General features: G+C 47.8%; 1 protein-coding gene across 1 annotated transcript in view; it reads left to right on the top strand.

Annotated features, from left to right (window-relative positions):
* The window catches only part of Hs3st4 (heparan sulfate-glucosamine 3-sulfotransferase 4), a 388,020-nt gene extending 368,867 nt beyond the window's left edge, over positions 1-19,153 (top strand). The window contains exon 2 of the mRNA XM_047533926.1: positions 17,216-19,153. Within this exon, the coding sequence (XP_047389882.1) occupies positions 17,216-17,852 (637 nt within the window). The 3' untranslated portion in view covers positions 17,853-19,153. The remainder of the gene's footprint in view (positions 1-17,215) is intronic.
* The last annotated feature ends 5,386 nt before the right edge of the window (positions 19,154-24,539 follow it).

The raw sequence follows: 24,539 nt of genomic DNA, 5'->3' as shown, positions 1-24,539 counted from the left end.
TGCTTTGGGGCATGTGAAATGTGGCTAATATAGCAAAGAAATTGAAACTTTAATTTTAACTGATTTCAATGTAGGTAGTTACATGCAGCTAGTGGCTTCTGAATTGGGCATCACAGATCAAGGTGTTTAGTGGCAATCAGCAGCTGGAAGATCTGGGGGAGTACTGTTCTGGAATGGGGGAAGAGCAAATGTCAGCTCTCTATGAAGGAAGGGAACCAGAGTCTTCAGGAGCAGAGAGAAATCCAGTTCTGCTGGAACCTGGATGGAATGGGACTTGAGGTGGATTGACATATCATGTAGGGCCTTGTAGACCCCCAAGAGGCAGTGTAGAGTTTTATTTTAATATGATAAGAGACTATTGGAAGGATTTAAACCCTGGAGTGATATAACAACAACAACTAACACTTAGGCCAATTTATCCTATACGCTTTGTATATATCAGTTGACCCAGTCTTCACAATAATAATTCCAATGGGGAAAAAAATGTTATCGTCATTGTCAATATTAAATTATAGATAGAAAACTAGAGGCACCAAGAGGCTAAATAACGTGCATCCCAGTCTGCAAGTTGCAGAATTAGTGTGCAGGGCCAGGCCCTCGGTAACAGAGGCCACGCGCTTAACCACTAGGCTACACTACCTCACTCTTGGCCAGTGTCTGCCTTTGGAAAATCCCTCTTGCTCAGTGTTGAAAGAAACTGGGGGAAACTGGCTGTCGGGAGCTAATGATGACCGTGCTGTGGACTAGAGATGAGGCAGAGGCAGGCAGGATGATGGGAGGGAGGAGTGAGATTTGAAACGTGTCTCTCAAATACAGGGGACAGACAGACATTCTGGATGTGGCTCGTGGGGTGTGCTCCGGGGTGAGGGAGGAGAGGAGGGGTCGGTAATGACCTCCAGTTTGGGACCCAGCTGCTCAGTGGTGGAGGCCTTTCCTGAGTGAGGCTGACCCGGGTGAGTGTCAGGGGACCATGGTGGGGAGGGGCTATGTCACCAGCCACGTCGGGGAAGCTGCTGGGGATAATTCTGTGCTTGGATTTGAGCGGGTTTTCCTTCCTCCTTCCTGTTTTCCCGCCTCTCTCCTTCCTTCCTAACTGCTCTTCTTCCCTTCCTTATTTCCTTCCTTTATTCTGCAAATATTTATTGAGACCTACCTGGTGCCAGAGAGCAGATTCATCGACCCGAGAGCCCGCTCACCTCCTTCTGGAAGCTGCGTTCCTTAGGACAGACGGGTGACACACAGGAAGGTGGGCGTGGAAACAGACACCACAGGGGAAGATGGACCACAGACAAGATGGTTTCAGAGGACAGGGAGCCCTGGGGATGAACGCAGGAGACCGATGTGAAGGACAGCGCGGGGAGACAGGGCGCCTGGGGGTGCTGCTTTCCAGGGAGTCAGCGTCTGAGCTGAGAATAATATTGAGAAGGGACCAATTAAGGGAAGAGCAGTGTGTGCGCCAGAGAGAGACTCTAGGTGATTGATATGCATGCGTATCTGACAATATAAGAGCATGTGTGTGTGTGTGTGCCTGCGTGTGTGTGTGTGTGTGTGTGCATCTCTCTCTAGGTGTGCACCCGTCTCCTTCGCTATCTGTCATTTCTCCATCTGTTATATGATCCGATTGATTGGTCTGAAAATCTGTTGAGTATTTCATGCACCCCAAGCTGTGAAAGTCAGGTCTAAATACAGGCACAGTAGGATGCACTAATTAATTTATGATTGTATTTTTACATCATTGACACTAGAGCTCTTGATTTGGGGATGCACCTTTCTGAAGGAAATAAATAGCCCAAGGGCAAAGGTGGAAGGCTCCTGCCCGAGCATCTTGTAACAGAGATTGCCCCGCTAGCCTAATCCAAGGGACAGGGAAAGGGACTCCAGGGCTGGATCCCGTCAGCAGAGCATGAGTTCCCTTCCATGTCAGGTCTCAACTGCACCCAAACTCTGCAGCTGGTGCAGAGCCTTATGGTGAAAGGCACTTGTTCCTCAGGGAACGTTCACACCTGCCATTCACGTGCAGGAATGCAGTGAGCCACGGTCTCCACGGAGAGGCGTGGTTGACCCCGGCATCATCCCGTCTCCCTGACCGCCAGGGAGAAACACACGACCATGATTTACGAAAATCAAAGTTCATTTTAAGGATGCGCGGGAGCTAAAAATGAGACGACCTACAATCCACACAGGTCCTAACCCGACATTCTCTGAGATGCGCAACAAAGAAACAGGTTTCACAGGTAACAGCGAAGGTGACGCAGCTGTTGGTTCTTTCCCCGCGAGGTGCACATGACCTCATTAAACACATGCCCGGGCCGGTCTGGCTGGTGAGCCCCATTTTGTTTGAGGAGGAAACTGAGGTTAGAGGGGGCTAAGCAGGTTTCCCAAAGTCGTTTAGAGCGAGGGTTTCAGAATGCCAGTCTGCAGCAGTAGCCCCAGGACACTCACCCAAGCGGGTAGATGTTACTCAGGGGCCTTGACTGCAAATGGCAGCAGGTCGTGTTCTGAGCAAGCCACCGGCAGAGCCTCATCAATGAAAACACTAGCTACCTGGATTTGATCATTGCACAGTGCATCAAATTATCACCTGGACTCCACATGTATATAAAATTAAGAATTAATTTAAAAAGAGGATATGGGGCTGTTTTGAAAGGCAGGTGGAATAAAACCAAAGGTAGCTGGAGAAAAGGCAAGAAGTGAATGGAAACTTGGCAGATTGGCAGATGCCTTCATTCAGAGTCAGGTCTTCATGACTCTGAGGCTCAGAGTTGGGGAGCTGGAGGCTGTCGGGCTTGTACATGCATAAACGGCAGAGGCAGACTCAGCCAGAACAAACCGAGTGTGCATGTAGCAGGATGCAGGTGAGAAGGAAGGAAGCCTGGCAGCCTCTCTGAGACCGTGAGAGCCTGAAGTGGAGAGACCCAGAGCACAGGCTTCCTGAGAGAAGCTCCCTCCTGTCGCCGTCTGTTAAACTGTGAGCGCAAAGTCCCTGGGCAGACACGCTGACACTTCTGTAATCATCATTTAATTGCTGTACCTGCCCTTTGAGACACTGAGCCTGAGGACAGAAAATACAATAAAATCACTAACGGAAGACGGTGTGCGAGGTGCTGCAGAGGGACACACTTGGAATGCGTATGAAGACAGCGTCAGAGACGTGCACTCCAGAGGGGCTCCCTGGTCAGGAGCTGGCAGAGTTTTTTCCCTGATCTTGTTCATTTGAAATCGAGGAACATTTTGTCTTAGAACCTCTGGAGGGAGATGGTCCAATCACAAAAGGTAAAGGAGGAGAAGAAGAGTTTGTGGCATAAAGACACTGGTGGAAGCTGAGGGTGTCAGCGGGCAGCGATTTCCATTTGAGATCTGTGCTTTGCAGCTGATCAGCTTCAGAACTCCTGGAAGGGATTTCTGCATCCCTATAGATACTAAGCACTGAGTATAAGTTAACCCATAGAAGACCCACAAACACACACTCACACACACCCACAGAAAGAAACCTTTAGAAAACGCAGAGTCAACGATGACCATCACAAATGCATTTCAAAGGATTGTTGAAATCATAGCTGCTCTCTGTCCATATGTGCTTTCTAAATCCAACAATATGGGAAAGGCAGCTGCCATCACCTGGTGGTCTGCGGCTCTTAAAGACCAGCGATCACACTGGGAAAGGTCAGGGATTGCAGAGGAAAATAAAAGCAGCGCTCACAATTTTCACAGCGTGAAGTGGGGGTCCTAGGCTGGAGCCAAGCTCTGCCCAGCCGCAAGGCTTCCAAATGCTTAGGCTCCTCGGGGTGCAAAGAGAAAGTTCTAGAATTCCTCTGGCATACGTGCCATACTGAAGCTGTTGGAGGTTCTTAGAATGGGCTGGTTCAATGCCGTTGGGAGAGGTGGGGTTCTGAATTAGAGTCACCACGTACCAGGGAGGCACGTCCAAGGCAGGCAGTAACAGGCCTTCAGCGTCAGAATCTGGCCAGGGCTCTTCTCTCCCCGTCACTCGCCCGAGAGATCATTGCACCTACTGTGTGCTCCATGATGGCAAGAGGGACCTTCACCTGTACTTGCTCGGTGCCAGGGTGCCTGATCTCCTTTCTTGTGAATGGTTGGGATATGGCATGGTCCCATTCCACAGATGATGGAACTGTGGACTGAGGCATGAATCGAGTTGCTAATAGCAAGTGTGACTCAGAGACGGTGCCCCAGAGCGACCCCTCAACCGCGTACCTGGGTCAGGAGGAGACTTCCCTGGGGTTGCTTCTGCAGGCATTGCCTGTGGGCTCTGGAGTCCAGGGAACCCTCAGCCAATAACCTCCAGCCTGAAACTCGGGACCAGCCTACATCCTAAGAGATACAGTCCTTGCAAACTGATTTTCTATTTCAGAAAGTGAGAACTTACTCGGAGGAGAGTCTTGCTGGGTTTCATCTCCTAATAAGCACAGTGCCAGGCACACTGTAGTCGCCAAATTGATGTATGAAATCATTTCACAAACTTTGATCCGATGAAGACAAATGTATGCAATACAAGAGATCAATCTGGACATCAGCTAAGAGCGTTGAAGTGAAGGCCTGGAGTGTTCGGGGTCACTGTGCCATCCAGGGCTCGTGACAACTAAGTCTTTGGAGCTCTGGAGAAGGTACCACATACCCTGAAACTACCCCCGTACCCAGACCCTGTTTCTCTTTAGGGCTCGATCCAAGAATATGGTTGTGGGGGCCTTAACCTTATGGCTGGTGTTGTGGTTGGATCTGAGGTGTCCTCCTCAAGCACCTGTGGGAATCCGGGACTGTTCGGAGGGAAAAGATTGGATTGTGAGAGCGGTCACCTAATCTGCCCATCCTGGTTGAGTGAACTGAGTGGTCTCTGTAGGCAGGTGGGGCATGGTTGGGGGAGGTGGGTCCCTGGAGCGTGCCCTGGAAGGAGACATCTTCCCCTGGCCCCTTCCCCCTTCCCTCGCTCTGCCTCCTGGCTGCCGTGAACAGAGCCGTGTTCTCCACCACGACCCTCCGCCATGATGCTCCGCCTCATCTTTGACCCGGAGCAATGGAGCTGGCCCACCATGGACTGAACCTCTGATTCCATGAGCCAAAATAAACTTTCCCTCCTCTCAGTTGTTCTCGTCAGGTAGTTTGGTGGCACAGCAATGCAAAACTGACTAACACAGCTGACTAGCTTCCGCCCATTGAGGGAGTGAAGGCTCCAGCCCAGCAGATGAGACCCTGTAAAGTCCTCCTGGTTCTCATCGGAAAGAAAAAGACCGGCCTTTGAAAGGGATGAGCCAGCGGGCTATAGAGATGGAGAAGGGCTGACATTATCATTTATCATTTATCACGTCTCTGGCCACAAAGAAGAAGTAGTCTCACAGGACAGGTAGGATTCTTGACTTCTGATCCTTGGAGAGAAGATCCATCCAAAAACGGTTCAGGACACTTGGGTCCTCAGAAGACGACGGGCATCACTTTTCCAAATAGTTCTCAGGAAGGAGGAGATCTCACACTTTCCCTCTCCTCTCCTTGCTGGCTCTACTGATATTCTGCACACTTCCCTGGTTCCTTGAGGATGGTAGCTTCAGAACTTTACCTGAACCGTTTTTGCTTTAGCAGAATCATCAGGAAAAATACAAAGAAAATTGAGTTCTCTCTCCACAGTAGACCCAGAGCAGCAGCCTTGGTTTCCTGTGTCTGCATCAGGATCGCCAAGCCCTTCTGCTTCCTGTTGTGTATGGCTCCTTCCTTCCCTTATCCCCCAGCTGGGACCCAGATGTGGTCCAGGGCAGCTTCACTAGCCTGGCCTCTTGGTCATCCTGCCACATCTGCCTGGTGCAGCCCCTGGATGTACACCTGGTCACTGAGTCGATTATTGTCAGTTCAAATTATGGTTTCCAACTTCAGCTGGGTCCTCAGAGTCTGGTGATAGTTCTCTGGTGTGGAGCAGACAAATTATCCCTCATCCCTTGGGTTTCAAGACAGGTTTTTATATTCTAATTCAAATTATGCCTGTCTTGAAACCCAGGTGACTAGTTTGCACAGACAAGGGTAATGAGTCCTTATTCAGAGCCACCTCTGCCCAGGGGTAGGGCATGAGTCCAGTCTTCTGGGACCAGGTCTCGTGGCTCCATTGGTGGCTCCCCCTCCTCCATGCCTGTGCTTCCCGTGGTCCTCACGCACTCAGCGCTGGAGCCCGTCCACACAGCAAGTGTTCCCATATCCAGGACTCTGTGTTCAGAGATTTCAGATATTCACCATCCCAGGAGCTGGGACGGTGCCTTGAGAAGCTGCAGGGTAATTGTCTCAGTGGTAAAGCATCACTCAGAACCATCACGGTAGCCAACACGTGGATAGGGCTTCCTATGCAGCAGGCGACCAGGCACCTGCTGTGGTCCGGATATATTTCAGGTGTGTCCCCCCAAAGTTCATGTGTTGAAAGTGAATTTCCATTTTGAGGCATTAATAGGGTGGGAATTTAATCTGATGATGGCGTTTAGCATTGGGGCCCTTGGGAGGTGATTGGGATTCGATAGTGATCGAGGTGGAACCCCGCGATTGATTAACTGGGGACTTCATAAGAAGAGAGAGACTAAGCACCACAGGAAGACGTGGGCTTCCTGTCTCTTCGATGGGAGACGTTGTGCCACTTTGGGATTCTGACAGCACAAAGGCTATCACCAGCTCTAACTCCTCAACCTTGTGCCTCTAAACCACAGGTGAAAATAAACTTCTTCTCTTTGTAAGTTTCCTGGCCTCAGATATTTTGTTATAGTGAGGCAAACTGAATTAATGCAGCAGAATGCACACGGACTCATTCCACACGACCTTATGTGATGTATCGTCATGATCATGACCATGGTCATCAGGAAAGCTAGGCACACCAGAGAGCTTAGGGAACGTGCCCAGAGTTCCAACTCTAAGGGCAGAACCCAGACTGGAGTCCAGGCACCTCGGTTAGATCCGTGGCTCTTCTCGGGCGGTAATGTGCACCTCCCTGGGGCGTTTGTGGCTCTCATGACTAGAGGGTGCTACTGGCCTCTGAAGGGTGCAGGCCAGGGATGCTACTCGACGCCCTGCAATGCCCAGGACAGTTCCCACCATAAAGAATTATCCATCCCAAATGTCGAAGTGGTGAGATTGTGAAGCCCTGGGTTAAAAGTGGGTTTGTCTGGGGCACTCTAACATTTTTCTTTCTTACTTTCTTTTTCTTTTTCTTTTTTGCCCATAAAATAGAGAGACTATTCACCTCCCTGGAGAAAAAAAAAAATTAGCCGCCCCTGGTAAGCAGAAGAGGGACCACCTTCCTGGGTGCGGAAGTTGTGTGATGGGGGCAAGGGTGGAGGTGGGCCCCTGCCTTTCCTTCCAGATGGGTCTCTGGAGGGAAAACCAACCCAGGACAGTGTCACCAGAATCCGTATGTCATTAGTATGGCGTCCAACCACCTTCCGTCCTCTCTGCGTCTTCTGACTCCTGTATTCGGCTCTCAGGCTCAGCCACCACCGGGAACACCCACGCCACCAGGCAGACTCCTCTTGAGACTGCGGATCCAGGTGCCACATCTCCAGACTCTCCAGTTCATGTCTGCCGGGACCAGGGATTCTCCCTGAGTAGGAATGCCCATTAGCCTGGTTTCTTCACCTGAGGGTGCTGGCCTGACCCCACCCTCAAGCTCCAACTGGTCTTGGGACCATCCTCTCCTTTGTCAAATGGAAGAGTGGTCAGTCAGTTTCAGATCTCATCTCTGCTGCATGCAAGCTGTGTGGTCGTAGCCAAGGCGCTTACCTTCTCTGTTGCCAATTATTCCTTGATACCAGGGAAAATACTAGCATCTTCTTTCTCCATCTGTTTCTACAGGACACATGTCTTTACCAATTCAGTGACATGTCTCTGACAAACCTCCAGATTCTAAAATATCTGTCCATGCTTCCCACAAGGTCTTTCTTTTCACTCTTTTTAATTTTTTTTTTATTTGTTCTAATTAGTTGTACTTGACAGTAGCATGCATTTATACCTTTTGAAAGATCATACATAAATGGAGTGTAGTCTCTCATTTTTCTGATTGTGCACATTGCAGGATCACATCAGTCACGCAGTCATACCTGCACATGAGATAATAATGTCTGCTTCACTCTACTGTCCTTCCTTCCCCATATACTTTCCCTCCCTTCACTCCCCTCTACCTAATATAAAGTGACTTTACCCTTCCCCATCCCTCCCCCCTTATTGTGAATTAGCCTCTGCATATCAGAGAAAACATTCAAACATTTGGCCTTTGGTTTTTGGGGTTTGGCTTATTTCACTTAGCATGATGATATTCTCTAACTCCATTCATTTACCAGAAAATGTCAGAATTTCATTCTTCTTTAAAACTGAGTAATATTCCATTGCATATATGTATATGCATATATATATATATGTCACTGTAGTGTGCTGATTTTAAACCCTTTGGGTATAAACCAGGGAGTGGGACAGCTGGGTCAGATGGTGGCTCCATTCCGAGTTTTATTACTTCATCTTGGATCATCTTGGGGTTCATTCTGGCAGAATCGCACAAGCATGGAATATAGTTTGCTCCACTCTGGTTCCCAGTACTTCCCCTTCCTCTCCCTTCTTGGTTTCCTTTCCTGACTCTCCTGCTCACTCTCCTATGTGTTCGTGGTATTTTGAGCGAGTGCATTATGGCTCTACATAAAGGGGAAATCCACCGTGGTCCATTCTTCTACGCACACAGGAAATTTGCACATGTTTTAAAACAACAAACCTGCAGGAGACTTGAGTTTACAGTCCTCTCCAGAGTGTGACCCTGGGTCACTCACCTGGAACGCTCTCCTTCTCCTTCCCTGATCATTCTGTGTGGAATCTGCACAGCCTGTCTGCTCCCGCCTTTTCTCCTTCTCTTTCTTCCCTTGCTCTTTCTCTCCCTTTTGCCTATTTTTCTCCTCCTCTGCTTTGCTTCTCCTCTCTTTCCTCTCCTGTGCCCCACACATTTCCGCCTCCTTCTTCCTTGCGTAGGTGTCCGGCAATGCAGCCCGGGCAGAGATAGTTCATTTGAAAAGACAATTCTGCCTGCGAGAGAGTTGTCCTATCTGAAGCACAGAACATTTTATGAAATGGAATATTCCAGCCTTCCTTTCTCAGAACATATAGTCTGTTGAAGGGCAGGGATCATGTTAGCCTTATTATTAACATATGCCCAGCTCCTGGTGCCTAATAAGCATCTGCAAGTATTCAGGGGAATTAATGAGGGAGAGGTTGTTAATGTAGCCTTTTCATTGTGCAGAAATTGGAGGTCTAGGGGGAGAGAGTCCCTGTCCTTAATTCATTCAGCAAGTTGGCTGTTAACTCAGAACGAGAGCTCAGGACTCTCCTCAGCTTCAGTGTGGCCAACAGACTTGGTCCCTGGCCGTGCTGCTTTTCTTGAGTCTATAAAAGGGTGGCTTTTAAGTGGTTTGACTTTTTCTGGATTCCTGATTTGGGGGCTGGAAAGCTTCATGGATTTCCCAACGTCGCTGGGCAAAGTGAAGTCCGGGCCGAGTTCTTGGGCAGGATTCATTTTCTCTCTGCATCTCAGGTTCCACATTCCCATGACGCATGCAGCGAGTCGTGGTAAGGTTTAACCAGGATGGCACGGGAAAGTGGCCTGTTTGGCACGTGGCAAGCAGCAGGTGCTGCAGTGAATTTCCAAGTGAGTCTCTCCTCCATGCAGAGGAGCTGGCCCCGCTTCCTGCCCTTGCTGGAAGTGCTATCCTCCAGGGTTACAGTTCATCAGGAGGGCTCAGAAAATACTGCTAATTTATGCATCATTTATTCCACTGGATAATGCATTTGGGGAAAATGTGAGGTGGCCACATGCCTCGAATTCAGGCAAGCCAAAGGCAAGCTCCGCACTGACCCTTTCAGAGAGAATGGGACGTTTATATCTAATAGGGTTGACGGCTTTCTCCCTGGGCATTCATGATGGTATCCATTTGCTTCAGCTGAGGAGGCCCCAGAGACAGATATTACAAATTGAATGATGGAGCTTCATCTGGCAGGGATTTCTAGGGATTCTGGCCTGGGTTCTGTGCGTCCCAGTGGTAAGTCAGTGACGGCCTTTCGGCTCACAGAATGAATCTCCTTTTCAGTTTCCCCTTTGCCCTCTGCTGGCAGAGTGACCTTGGGTCAGTCACATAACACTGCTCATGTTGAGTAAATATTGTCAGGTGATGACCAAGAGCTCTAGATCTTGGGATTGAATTCTGACTCCACTTTTCTGGTTTTGGGCAAACAAATCAATATTTAGAGACCCAGCCTCAACTTCTGGGTCTCTAAAGTGGAGATAATAATGGTACTTTCATCAAAGAGTTGCTTTAAAATCCTAAGAGAGGGGTTGGGGCTAGGGCTGGGGCTCAGTGGTAGAGCACTTGTCTGGTGTGTGTGTGAGGCCCTGGATTTGATTCCCAGTCTTGGAAAAAAAAAAAAAAAAAAAAAAGAGAGAGAGAGAGAAAGAGAAACACTAACAGCTACTATAATTGAGTCATTCTCTAGATCTCAATATCGCATACTCCGTGAGAAGGATGCTTGTTTTCCAAATATTGAAACAGATACAAATTGCAGGTGTTCTTCTACTTATAATGGGGTTATGTCCCAAGAAATGCATTGTAAATTGAATATCAGAAGTCAAAAGTGCATTCGGTATGCCTAGTCTGCTGAACATCTCAGATCAGCATCACAGAACACTATGCAGCATCCGTTTGTTTACCTGCATGGTCGTAGGTACAGCCTGGGAGCTGCTATACAGCATCAAGAGAGAGTAACGTAGCCAGGTGCGGTGGATGCATCTGTAATTCCTGTTGCTAAGGAGGCTGAGGCTGGAGGATCACTTGAACCCGGGACTTCAAGACCAGCCCAGCCAACATCCCCCAAAGAGAAAGTACTGTGTTTCATATCTTTAACCCAGGAAAAGATCCACATTCAAAATCCGAAGCATGGTTTCGACTGAACATTTATTCCTTTCATATCATTATGAAGTTGAAAAATGGCAAGTGGAATCATTTTCAGTTGGTGACCCTCCGTGCTTGGAATGAGTAACCTGTACCGGATCACACAGCTAATAAGTAGATTCAAACTGGGTTCATCTAGAGCTGGAGTCTGCTCTTAACAACGAGACGGGAGAGTCCCGTGTCTGAAAGTGCTTAGAGAAGCCAGTCCGGACTTAGAACTTGAACTCTTAACGGGGAAGCACAGAGGGGAGGGAGCCCTCAGTCAACGGCAGCACCCGCTCTTGGTTGCATGGTAACGGTTGTTATGGTTTCCCACGAGTCCTCTGATGCTGCTGGCCTGCAGAGGAATGGGACTGTGCTTAGCAAAGGACCGCGGTGGTGGGACTGGGTGGGGGTGGGGCGACAGAGGGGGAGACCGTCTCATAAACATTTGGGACTGTGAGAGCAGCTGTGTGCTCTTGCGGGATGATTCTCGCCTCAGGACTGTGTGTTGACGCTGATGTCACGGCTGCTCCGAGCACCCAAGATACTGTTAACGAGCTGTTCCAAGCCCAGATGCAGTGTTTTCTCACCATATGGTCCACGCTGAAGTGCATGGTCTTTCAGGCAGGGATGGCGGAAACGCAGACACGCCCAGCCCTGTGCTGTGGAAGGCCTGGGTGTGGAGGAGCGTGTCCCCCAATCTGCCTCAACTCGCCCGGTGTCCAGGGACCGTGTATTCATTTGTAGGTCTTTCATTCATTCAACCGATAACCACCAAGAGTCATGGGGCAGTTACCACAAGGCAGATGTCATATGAGGCGCTGGGAATACCAAGGTGGAGAAAACCATGCCGATGGTCCCCAGAACGGATACTAACCACGCAGGACATGGGACATTATTCTAAGCTCTCATGCAGGTAGCTCTCGAGGACTTTGGGCATTAAAGGAGGAGTTGGTGGAGTAGGTCCATGGTGGAGGCCCTGGGATCCCTGGGCTTCATTCCCAGCACTCTAAACATGGCGGAGAGTTAATGAAAATCTTTTCAAAGGAATTTAAAATAAAAAAAAAAAAGTTGTATGCCCAGCACCTTTCCTATTTGAGAGAATTCCCCAACTAGGCAAATGTCAGGTCCCTCTATTAATGAAGGTAAAGAGGGGCCTACATTGTCCTCTTACTCCCTGGTGGGCGGAGTGTGAGCCCAGGACACGGATGTCCTCCTTCAGCTTGGATCTCTCTCCCTGGCCTTTGAGACTCGTGTATCTAGATAACTACTCAACACCGCCACTGGAGGGTGTCGCAGATACCTCATGTCGCAGTTCCAAAGTCAGAGTTGGTACCTTCTCCCCAGACTCCCCAGAGCTGCTGGTTCTCCACGGTTCTCCACTGCCCCACCTCCGTGTGGCCTTCAGCTCCGCCCAGTCCTCTTGGAACCATCCATAACACCTCTCCCTCTCTGAAGGGAGTGTGTACATCCCACCCATCATTAAGGACTGTTGGCATTTTTTAGAAAAGCAGGTCCCCATCGTGAGCACCTTTGGCCACGCTGTCCTTGCCACCTACGTCCAGGGCCACCTCCACTTCTAGCTCGCTTTCCTGAGGTGGCCTGCTGAGGAGGCTGCTTCCTTCTGCTCTGGCCACCCTGCTCTCCAATCTCAGCAGCCAAAAATCGAATGCAAATCAGATCACAGGCTCCTGTTCAATATTCTTCAATGACTTCTCATTACACAGAGAAAAAAACATTCCAGGGTCCTTCTCATGGCCTGTGAAGCCCTCCACCATCTCTTCCCGCCATCTTTCCTGACCTCGTTTGCTAACTGCCTCACCTTCTCTCACTCCCCTCTAGCAACCCTGGTCTTTTTCCTGTTCCTCGTGCTCGCCAAGATATGAGAACATGGGCATATTGAAATGTCAGATGCTGTTGAGAAGAACTTAATTAAAAGCTACGGGAGAGAAGAGAGATTGGGGTGTGAACCGTTCTGGAAAGGATGGAGGGGGATGAGAGCTGAAGCCAGGGAGAGAGGTTGATCTTCTCCAGTAGGAGAGGCGCCGGCGCCAATCCTACAGGAAGAGGGAGGCCAGGAAGTGCAGAAATAGTTGCTGGATCCGAGGCCTGGATAAGGGGACCACGGAGGAGAAAGAGAAGATGAGTGCACCTCCGCCAATCACCAAAAACCCGGCCCCGGGAGAGAGATTCGTGGCTTGTCATTCATTCACCCATTCACTCAACAGATATTTTTTGAGCTTCTATTTGCTCCAAACTCATGTTAGGCACTAAGGCTGGCATGGAATCACTGTCGCACTGGCATGGAATGTTGAAAACAAGTCACCCTCAGTGAGACCTTGGACAGCATCTTTAGCTTCTGAGCCTGTTTCCTTCTCTGGAATAATAGTAATAGCTGCTTCATGGGTTGCAATAGTTAATCATGTAGAGCTACAAAGAGCCCTGCATTTGAACTTGGGATGTGGCCTAGTGGTAGAGCATTGCCTGGCATGCCCAAGGCCGTGGGTTTAATCCCCAGCAGGACCAAGAGAAAAGAAAGAAGTTCTACATTCATCTAAAGTGACAGCCAGGTTGATAGGTCTGTGGAGGGAGGGACCGTGTCTATTTCATTCATTACTGTTACCTTCATGGTAAGTGATCATGTATGGATGTTTGAATGGGTTTTAGGAAGAGAGGCAATTGCAGCTGCATTGACTTTGAGCTGCAACTGGAAATCTTACTGGCAAAGGAACCCAAGTAATGCATGCTACCACCGGTTGGATCTTGGCTCCATGACACAGTCTCACCACTAGTGCCCCATGGGAGCCCTCACAAATGACACGCTTTGAACACCCATCCATAGCATGATGGGCAAAGCCATGCAGACTCCTCTGCTCCCCTCTGCTCTCTTCACGGGGCCCTCAGGGCCTGCATGAGCCAGGCACACACTTATGACGCTCTGATACCCTCGGGCCTATGGCTGGGTACCACTTCCTCTCGGATGCTGCAGACACAAGACTCGAGATCCACAGAGATCTTGATGGGTTCCCTATTAGCTGAAGTGAAGGAGATGCATCTGAATGGGGCTCAGGGTAAAGCAAGCTCTGAGGTCTCAGATGTGAGTGGCAGAGGAAGGACGTGACAAGTAGCCAAGCAGCTGCTCTGTCCTGTGCTGAAGAAAAAGAAAGCCCTCCAAACGTACAAAAGCATATCCAAGGGACCCACTCCTGGAACAGGCCATGTGAAAATAGCTCTTTTCAGTTTTTTTGTTTTTTGCACCAACTTCAAATTAATACGTCTATAATGTGATATAAGTTCTATAATAAAATAAGAGGTTGATCTTTCCAATTGAAGTAGAAATGGGATGTGGGGGCATTCCTTATACTTAGGCTGAACCAGTGGTTGGTCACCAGCATCTAAATACAGAAGTACAGCTAATGACATTGGCTTGAATCATGATTTACATTTTTTTGAGAGATCTGTCCCTTAATTCACCTTTTCCATTTGGTCAAATATTTTTTAAATATTTCTATCCCAGCACGGTGGCCCATGACTGTAATCCCAGCAGCTCGGGAGGCTGAGGCAGGCAGATCTCAAGTTCAAGGCCAGTCTCAGCAACTTAGTGAGGCCCGAAGCAACTCAACGAGACCCTGTTTCTAAATAAAATACAAAAAAAGGGCTGGGGATGTGGTTCAGTGGTTAAGCAGCCCTGGATTCAATACCAAGTACCAAAGGGGGAAAAATATTTTCTTTGCCTCCTCTAAGAATTGCTATGAAAAATGACCTGAGTAGCTGGCTTAAGTGAAATAAAAATTCTGGCATGACTTGGGTGCTGTCCTAAGTCCCTTGTTTGGGCTCCCACATTGACTCTTCATTGCAGTCCTATGAGGATGAACCAGTATTAGCCTATTTTTAGTTGAGGAATGGAGGCTCAAAAGGGGGCTAAGTAACTTTCCCCAGGAAATATGGGTCATCAGAACTCTGAAGTCAGCAAATCTGAGTCCCAAGGTTGTTTCTTAACCCCATGACTCCAAAGGTGGCAATTAAACCTGGTGAAGACAAAACAGCACACAAGCATAATGACATTTCAAATACTTTGGAGAACACATCAGTCACTCCACGACACGTGTGATTATTCATGATCGGGGATATGGCTTTGATTTGAAAACTCCGTACTGCCCCACCATTATGCACTAACAAGGTCTAGTGAGCTCTATGTGGATTTCTCTAGAAGGCCAATTCCTCTAGCTTAATAAAACTGCTTGCCACGAAAGCTCAAAACCCAGCAGCAATTAATTATTGACAGAGCATGTGAATTAGAGATAAAAGAAAAGTCATTCTTTCTCCACACACGCGATAGTAAATAAATTTAATTATGGTAGGAGAAGCTAAGGGATCTTCGTCTGTATTAAGTTTTATTAGCTGAGACATTTAAAAGCATGTCATCATAACAAAGAGGTCTTGTGTAATCCTAAATGTACCACTTTGGTGCAAGGCTCGGAAGTGAATAGACTTAATGGAGCACCTGGTGGCAGATGGCCCGCTGTACCGACAGGTATTGAACAGGTTTATCGTCAATTAACTCTGGTCTACATATGCCTACAGCAAATTGACTGCCTAATAGGATCCTGAGCTTCATTTTATTACTGTCAGGCCAGCCAAGTTGGGATTTGGAGAGATGGCATTAAACCCCTTTAATATCTTGGAACCCAAATAAGATGACATCATTCCAAAGGTGAACGGGCAGAAGGTGGTCAATGGGGAGAAGCACCCTTGTCAAAGAAACCAAAAGACACGGACCGTGGTGTGGAATGTGTATTAGTTAGCTTTCCATTATTGTAGCAAATGCCTGAGACAATCAACTTAACAAGAGGAAAGGTTTATTTCAGCTCAAGCTTTCAGAGGGTTTCGGTTCATGGTTGATCTGTCCTGTTGCTTTGGGTCTGTGACAGCACAGCACATCATGGCAGGAGCACAGGGTGAAGGAAACCCATTCATCTGCTGACCACAGTACAAAAATAGGTAAATTCAAGGAAGGGGCTGGGTTCCCAATAGCACTTCCAAGGCCACGCCCCCAATGATCTAAATTCTCCCTCTAGGCCCCACCTCTTAAAGTCTCCACCACCTCTCAACAGTGCTACCATTTAGGGATCAAACCTTTAGCATGTACCTCTAGGGGATATTCCAAATATAAACTAGAGCAGGATCTGTCTGTGGCTCACTGGGCACACTTGGGAGCAAAGAAAGAGGAAAATCCTGTTTATTGAAGCAAACCTATACGAGATGCTTTCACCCTACATGTCCTTTTACTCTCAACTGAACTTGAGGTAAACGTTAGCATTTTTCAAATGAGGATCATAAGAACCAGAGATATGATTAAAACTGCTAAGGCCACAAAACCTTTCTGATTCCTGTGTCCACTCCATGTTCCTGGCCTTTGGTTTCCTCATTTGTGCAATAATGCCCTTGGACAGAGTCAGGGGTCAGCAGACATTTTAGGTAAGGGCTCTACAGTAAATGTACTAGGTTTCCTGGACTCCATGGTCTCTGCTGCACCCATTAGCTCAGCTGTCATGGTGCAAAGGTACCCATAACATATGGGATGGGAGCAAGTGCATCCTAATGAAGATTATTGAAGAACATGAAAATTTGAATTCCATATGATTTTCATGTACTGCACAGTATCATCATCATCATCATCATTAGTATTATTATTATTTTGAGTTTATTTCAACTATGTAAAGATTGCAAATCCTTCTTATCTCTGAGTCGGCTCGGTGGATGGTAGTTTTCCAACCCTGGACTGGATAATCCTGGAGGTCTCATTGAGCTCAAACATTTTCTGAAAGCCACTACGACAATAAGATCCTTAATTTATTAAGCTCTTGTACATGACAGATTCTGTGCTAAATGCTTTTCAAACATTATCTCCCTTAATCCTTACACTACCATGTGAAGCCAGGGCTATCATTATCTGCATTTCAGAGATTATAAAACTAATATGGAGAGAAATTAAGGGCATATCTAGGTTAAACATAACTGGTAAGAGGTAGAAAAGCAATTTAATCCCAGGGGTATAAGGTTCCCAGAAAAAGAGGTGGGAGCCTCTGCTGCCTTTTCTGATAATTACCTAGTCAAGACTCTAGTGGGGACATGGAAATCAAAGAACACCCAAGTGCTTATCATTTTATTTGACTGCTTCTCACTAGGTTATTCTTACCATATATTTTATGCAAAAAAAAAATTAAAGTTAAACTATTTCCGGATGGGAATAACTGCTGTCTTCCCTTTTCCAGGAACGTGATGCCCAAGACGTTGGATGGGCAGCTAACCATGGAGAAGACCCCAAGTTACTTCGTGACCAATGAGGCTCCCAAGCGCATCCACTCCATGGCCAAGGACATCAAGCTGATCGTGGTGGTGAGAAACCCCGTGACCAGGGCCATTTCCGACTACACCCAGACGCTGTCAAAGAAACCCGAGATCCCCACCTTCGAGGTGCTGGCCTTCAAAAACCGGACCCTGGGGCTCATCGACGCCTCCTGGAGCGCCATCCGGATTGGGATCTACGCGCTGCACCTGGAGAACTGGCTGCAGTACTTCCCTCTCTCCCAGATCCTCTTCGTGAGCGGGGAGCGGCTCATAGTGGACCCCGCAGGGGAGATGGCCAAAGTCCAGGATTTTCTGGGCCTCAAGCGTGTTGTGACTGAGAAACATTTCTACTTCAACAAAACCAAGGGATTCCCTTGCCTCAAGAAGCCAGAAGACAGCGGCGCCCCCAGGTGCTTGGGCAAGAGCAAAGGCCGGACTCATCCCCGCATAGACCCCGATGTCATCCACAGACTGCGGAAATTTTACAAACCCTTCAACATGATGTTCTACCAGATGACTGGCCAAGATTTCCAATGGGAACAGGAAGAGGGGGACAAATGAGACTAGAACGGGGGAGGGCAGGCGAGTGAACGGCAAGGGGGTTCCTCACCCGGGTCCTGTGTCCCCAGGTTCTGCAGCCTCAGGTTTGCTGGAGTTACCAAGTGGATCTCCCTCCTCCAGACAGGATGCTCCCAGGGCTGTTGGCTAGGCAGAGGGGTGGATCCCACGGGCAACCCCACAGAGGAACCAGGTCTGGGTCTGGTTGACCAGATGGCCACAGAACCCACCATTCATCTTTCTCTTCTCCCCATTAGTAGAGTCTGGTACCTCTCAGTATGGAAGACAGTGCCATGAGTGTTTATTTGAATGACAAAAAGAAAGATCTCCAAAATGGGTGCTCTTAGTTTGGGGAACCTGGGTTCTAGACCGGTACCTGGCACAGACCCTTGATGTCTCGACCTCTGGTGGGGCTTTCCCCAGAACGTGACGTGCGGCTGAGTCCCTCTAAGGCATTCCAACCTTCTCATTGAAGTCCCATCCCACAAGCCCTTGACTTCCTTCTTCCCCACCTTGTGAAGGCAAAGGCATGTACATTCCTCACCCCACTCTCCCCACCCCAAAATAGCTAACACCCCTGGAAGCCTTCTTTCTAAGGCTCTTCATGAGCGTCCTGGAAGGTGGGAAGCTTAGCATATGTCCTCGTGCTAGAATCTGGCCCACAGAGCTTCTCTCGGAGCCGTGTGATCTCAGCTAAGTCCAGAGCCCTGATGGTGGCAAAGATGAATGGCACACTTTAGGGAGAAAGAAGAAATCCAATCTTCTGGGTGGGAGGTCTCCTTAACTAAAGACCCTCCCCGCAAAGCACTGTGGTCCTGAGGCCTGCTTTTGGGATGGACTCTCTCCCTTAGGGTCCCCAGGGAGGCAAAAGACCAGAGAGTCGGCATGTCTTTTTGTTATGAATCACCCTCAGCGATGCTGGGGGGAAGGGATCTCTGACTGTTCTGTTTTTCCCACCTCTACCCCTCAGGTCATCTCCTGATTCATTTTCCTTATTCAGAGATGGCACACAGCAGGCAGCAGCAAGAGGGCTGATTCCGTTTGTCAGCTCCAGTTAAAGGGGGTAGGGGAGGGTAAGGGCTGTCTGCAGACACCCCCATCAAGGGCTGCCACATACAGTGACCCTTCCCAAGAGTCTGATTTGATTCAAATGCAGCATTTGACATAAAGCACTTGTCCGCAGATCACCCAAACCAGGAATTGTTCTAGTAAAATTTGGAATTTGTACGAGTGTGGGGAAAGTTGAACCCGCTCAGCTGTTATTAAGCCGTCATTTCTCCTGCTCAATGAAAACCGTGTTGTTATAAAGCTTCATGCAACCTGATTAATGGGTTTCTGTCGCCTCTTTGTCTGGGTCATGTCTATCCCCACCCTCACCCTGGAAGGCTGGGCGCATCCTGCCTCTGGTCAGAAAGACCCAGGTTGGAGAGTCTTTGGAGAAATCTGTCTGCGGGGCAGGAGGATGTTTGCAAAAGAAAATGGGAGCTGGGAGGGAGGGCGGATTCCCTCTCTTCACCCATCCTGGCGAGGAAGGGGCTGACATTCCAGATGCAGAAAAACAGCTTTACAAATATGTTTTTTCTAGATAAGGGAAATTGAGCAGAAGGCAAGAGATATACTTTCAATACCAAAGTAAAAGTAGATACAGATCAAAATGCAGACACACACGCACGTGAAGGCAGAACCCAAGCTTGCACAGAAGGCGTGCTGTGGGGCCAGCGGATGGGGGGCTTGTGACGCGTCCAGCAAGGACCTGGGCTTTCCAGTAGCTGCCCCTCACAGTCAGCCAGGGGGCTGTTCAGAGTACAGCTGAGGCATTGGCTCAGAAACAAGGGTGGGACTCCAGCATCCATCCTTCCAAAAATATTCTTAAAGAGGGTGGGATTGAGCACAGCAGAGTCTCGTCTGTCCATCTCTTTACCTTCTCTACCTCCCTTCACCTGCAGAAGCATAAAAGTCTTGTGCAAGAACTATGCCCAAGGGACGTGGCCCCCAGGTTTTCTGGTTTCCTGGTAGTAATATGTTCTGTCTTGGAGTCCAGTGGCAGCTGGGTAAGGAGTGACCTTATTTAGACATAGGAACACACGTCTGGTTCTAAGAAAGCTTTAAAGCTGCTAGTCTCCTAGAATGGCCATTGCCCCAGCCTACCCGCCCCACTCATCCATGCTGGGTAGAGGCACATGGATTCAGATCTTCAATCACACTCGACTCTGTTTCCTGTCTCCCTGGCTGTCTACCTGTCCTTATAAACCCAGCATGTCAGCACCTTAAGCGCCGCTTCCAAAGAAAGCTAGTAAGCGTGTGTCCTCACATAAATATGTCACATAAATATGATGAACAAATGCATTTTCTAATATGGTTAGCCAGGAGTAAAGAAGCCATTTTCACCTGGGAAATAAAGGTAGGGAAATCCCTCTCTCTTCAGCCATTTATATACCCTTCTGGGTAACAGCAGAATGCAATTCTCTGAGGAAAAAGGGGCAGAGGCCCAATCTTGGGATCGTGAGAACTTTGAAGAGTCTGTTTGGCAAAATGGTTGAAAGTTCCTGGTTCTGAAGAGAAACCCAAACTTGACACATTTAAGGTCTGTTTCCTTCAGTGCTTACTCTGGTTTGATGCTTGTGACTGTCGGGGTGAGCCACTAAGCCATGTCCCCTTTGTCACCGGAAAGACTTGGTGGAGGAATTATCTTTTATCCAGAAAAAGCAAGTCAACGAGCAAAAGCGAGGCAGGTGAGTGACACTCTGGCCACATTTAAACGTGAGCGTGGCCATGCAGAGGAGACGAAATTTTGGGTTTGATTTCAATTAGCAAAGCATAAATTGTGTTTAATTTTCCATTCTCCTCTCTCTCCTCCATGGATGATTTGTGGCTCTGGAATGGCTACTGCACATGGCTCAGAGATGAGAAAATACTCATTTTTTTTCCGAAATAGCACAGCCCAAATTGCTCCCATATTTTTCTCTTTGGCAAATACCATTCTGTACCTGAAAGAAAAAAACACCATTCTCTACAAGAAGGCTACCACTCAAAATACAACAGAAACGGACAACACCCTCGCTTATTTTTTTTAATTTTTATTTTAGTGTACTGGGGATTGAACTCAGGGGCACTTAACCACTTAGCCACATACCCAGGCCTATTTTGTATTTTATTTAGAGACAGAGTCTCACTGAGTTGCTTAGCACCTTGTGTTCACTGAGGCTGACTTTGAACTTGACATCCTCCTGCCTCAGCCTCCCAAGCCACTGGGATTACAGGCGTGGGCCACCACACCCACAATTTTTGGTTTGTTTATGGGAAACTTCGTGGGACTCCTTGCAACTCCAGGAGCACCTCAAAGCAAATTTTAAGGCCAGGAGAATGTGACTTTCTCAAAGCCACCATACTCAGAGTCCCCATCTGAGTCTCACTTCTCCAAGTCCTCAACTCCTCTTTTTCTAGTTTCTTGACTTTCCTGCCCCATCTTATTTGATCACCTCATTATTTACCAAAGAAAGCATCTCCATTGCCTCACTTCTATCAAAAGCAAGGTAGTTGGTTGGCATGGCGGCACACACCTGTAATCCCAGCAGCTCATGGATCACAAGTTCAAAGCCAGCCTGAGCAAAAGTGAGGTGCAAAGCAACTCAGTGAGGCCCTGTCTCTAAATAAAATACAAAATAAAATTGGGGATGTGACTCAGTGGTCAAGTGCCCCTGAGTTCAATCCCTGGCACAAAAAAAAAAAAAAAAAAGAAGTAATTTAGGTAGTTGGATTTTATCCTTGCCTATGTCTGTCTCGGGCAAGGAAAATTACAAGTCTGGACTTTAGTTTTCATGTCATATAACTTGAGTAGATTTAATTCCAACCTGAGCTCCCACCCAGGTTAAAATGAGTTAATAGATTGGAAGGTATTTGAAAAGAATAAAATGCTTCATTGGCACAAAGGACGGTAATGGTGATGATAATGATGGTGATACAGATGCTGCAGAGCTGCGGGTGATGATGGTGATAATGGTGATGATGGTGATGGTGATGATGATGGTGGTGGATGGTAGTGGTGATGATGGTGATGGTGATGATGGTGGTGATGGTGATGGTGATGATGGTGGTGATGGTGGTGGTGGTGATGGTGATGATGGTGGTGGTGATGGTGATGGTGGTGGTGATGATGGTGATGGTGATGATGATGGTGATGATGGTGATGGGATGATAGTGGTGATGATGGTGATGGTGATGATGATGGTGGTGGTGATGGTGGTGGTGATGGTGGTGATGGTGGTGATGATGGTGGTGGTGATGGTGGTGGTGATGGTGGTGATGGTGGTGATGATGGTGGTGGTGATGGTGGTGGTGATGATGGTGATGGGATGATGATGGTGATGGTGGTGATGATGATGATGGTGGTGGTGATGGTGGTGGTGATGGTGATGATGGTGGTGATGATGGTGATGGTGATGATGATGGTGATGGTGATGATGATGGTGGTGGTGATGGTGGTGGTGATGGTGGTGGTGATGATGGTGATGGTGATGATGATGGTGATGGTGATGATGATGGTGGTGGTGATGGTGATGGTGGTGATGATGATGGTGGTGATGGTGATGATGATGGTGGTGGTGATGGTGGTGATGGTGGTGATGATGGTGGTGGTGATGGTGGTGGTGATGATGGTGATGGGATGATGATGGTGATGGTGGTGATGATGATGGTGGTGGTGGTGATGGTGATGATGGTGGTGATGATGGTGGTGATGATGGTGATGGTGATGATGATGGTGATGGTGATGATGATGGTGGTGGTGATGGTGGTGGTGATGGTGGTGGTGATGATGGTGATGGTGATGATGATGGTGATGGTGATGATGATGGTGGTGGTGATGGTGGTGGTGATGGTGATGATGGTGGTGATGATGGTGATGGTGGTGATGATGATGGTGGTGATGGTGATGATGATGGTGGTGGTGATGATGGTGATGGTGATGATGATGATGGTGGTGGTGGTGATGATGGTGATGGTGATGATGTGGTGATGATGGTGGTGATGATGGTGATGGTGATGATGATGGTGGTGGTGGTGATGGTGATGATGGTAATGGTGATGGTGATGGTGGTGGTGATGGTGATGATGATGGTGGTGATGATGGTGGTGATGATGGTGATGGTGATGATGATGGTGGTGATGGTGATGGTGATGATGGTAATGGTGATGGTGATGATGGTGGTGATGATGGTGGTGATGGTGGTGGTGATGGTGGTGGTGATGGTGGTGATGGTGATGGTGATGATGATGGTGTTGATGGTGTTACTGATGCTGCAGAGGTACTGGTGATGAAGATTATGATGGTGGGGATGCTAAGCACAAAGAAGGTTCAGGAGGAGGAGGGGAAGCTCATGCTACCACATCCAGAACAGTACGCCTTGATAGAGTGGACTTCTAACAGGGTGTCTTCAGTTGATTCTGTTCTTGTGCTCGTATTGAATAATGGTGAGAGTGCTGAGAAGAAGTGAAACACCATTGATTTGTGCAAAACCCATGCCAGGAAGGAAACTGTCTACAAATGTCACTGGCTGAATTTCACACACTCCAAAAAATGAACGCCTTCCCCCAACCAGGAGCAGGGTCCCTCTTCCACTCCCTACATAGATTGGTGTTTTCCTGGATCCATATTCAAGGTGTTTTCAAATATAACAAAGCTCCAAGATTCAGTCACACAGGACCAAATAGACCCTCCTAAGATGGAAGTGAGGGTGACATTTTCAAGTTCCTGGCTATGAGCTCAGTGCCTGAAATTCCAACTCCTGAAATTTTGACATGGAAGACAAAGATAGTTGAAAACCAGGAACATGCTTGGGAACAGGTATCATGTGTTTCTGGAAATAAGTTGAGGATCTCCTCAAGTTCTTCTTGTAACCAATTGGGATAGGAAGAACTGAGCTCATGTTTTCCAGTTTCTCATAAGAATGAGGAATTGTCATTTTCAGACATCAGAGTCATGGAAGGTCTTTCTTTTAAATTGTGAACTATCTTCCATGACAAGGTGATACAAGTACATTCGATATCATCAAGGTAGGAAATAAAGACCCCAAATGTGCATATCAACAATGGAAAATGAGCAAGAATCTCTAATGGTCCTGGATATGGGACAATGTCATTTCCCTAGAATCAAACATGTTCCTTTCAGTCTTTTATTCTACACAGGTCTGTAGATGACCCAGTGGCAACTGAAAGAGACATGGGGAAGAGCAAAGATGATATTTCTTGAAGAACTCGCATCCTAATGGACATGGGAGTACATATAGCAAAGCATTTGCACTCTCATGAAAGAGGGTGCTCAGGGCGCACATGATATGGGATAGGGTCGAGGTGATATAGGGAAGAACCAACAAGGGGAAAGGAAAGACCACTGAGTACTGTGACCTGAAGGGCAATGCTCAGAAGCATTTGCCCCATCCCAAATTGCAAGATAATTATTGTACTTCACAAAGCACAAAGTGGTATACACAAACAAAATGAGATATAAAAGTGCATGCAATCCAGCACTTACAAAGGCTGTTAGGTAAAAAAGAGAACTGTGCATCAGGGATACTATTACCTAGGGAAACTTTTTCCCAGAAGAGAAAATACTATACCTTTTTTTAAGTGAACATAGCCCAGTCTTTGATAAGAAACATATATCCTTCCATGACCTTTCGAGCTCACATAGTT

Source organism: Sciurus carolinensis, chromosome 18 (genome assembly GCF_902686445.1).
Source record: "Sciurus carolinensis chromosome 18, mSciCar1.2, whole genome shotgun sequence".
NCBI classification, from domain to species: Eukaryota; Metazoa; Chordata; class Mammalia; order Rodentia; family Sciuridae; genus Sciurus; species Sciurus carolinensis.
This window is presented reverse-complemented; position numbering and strand designations above follow the sequence as displayed.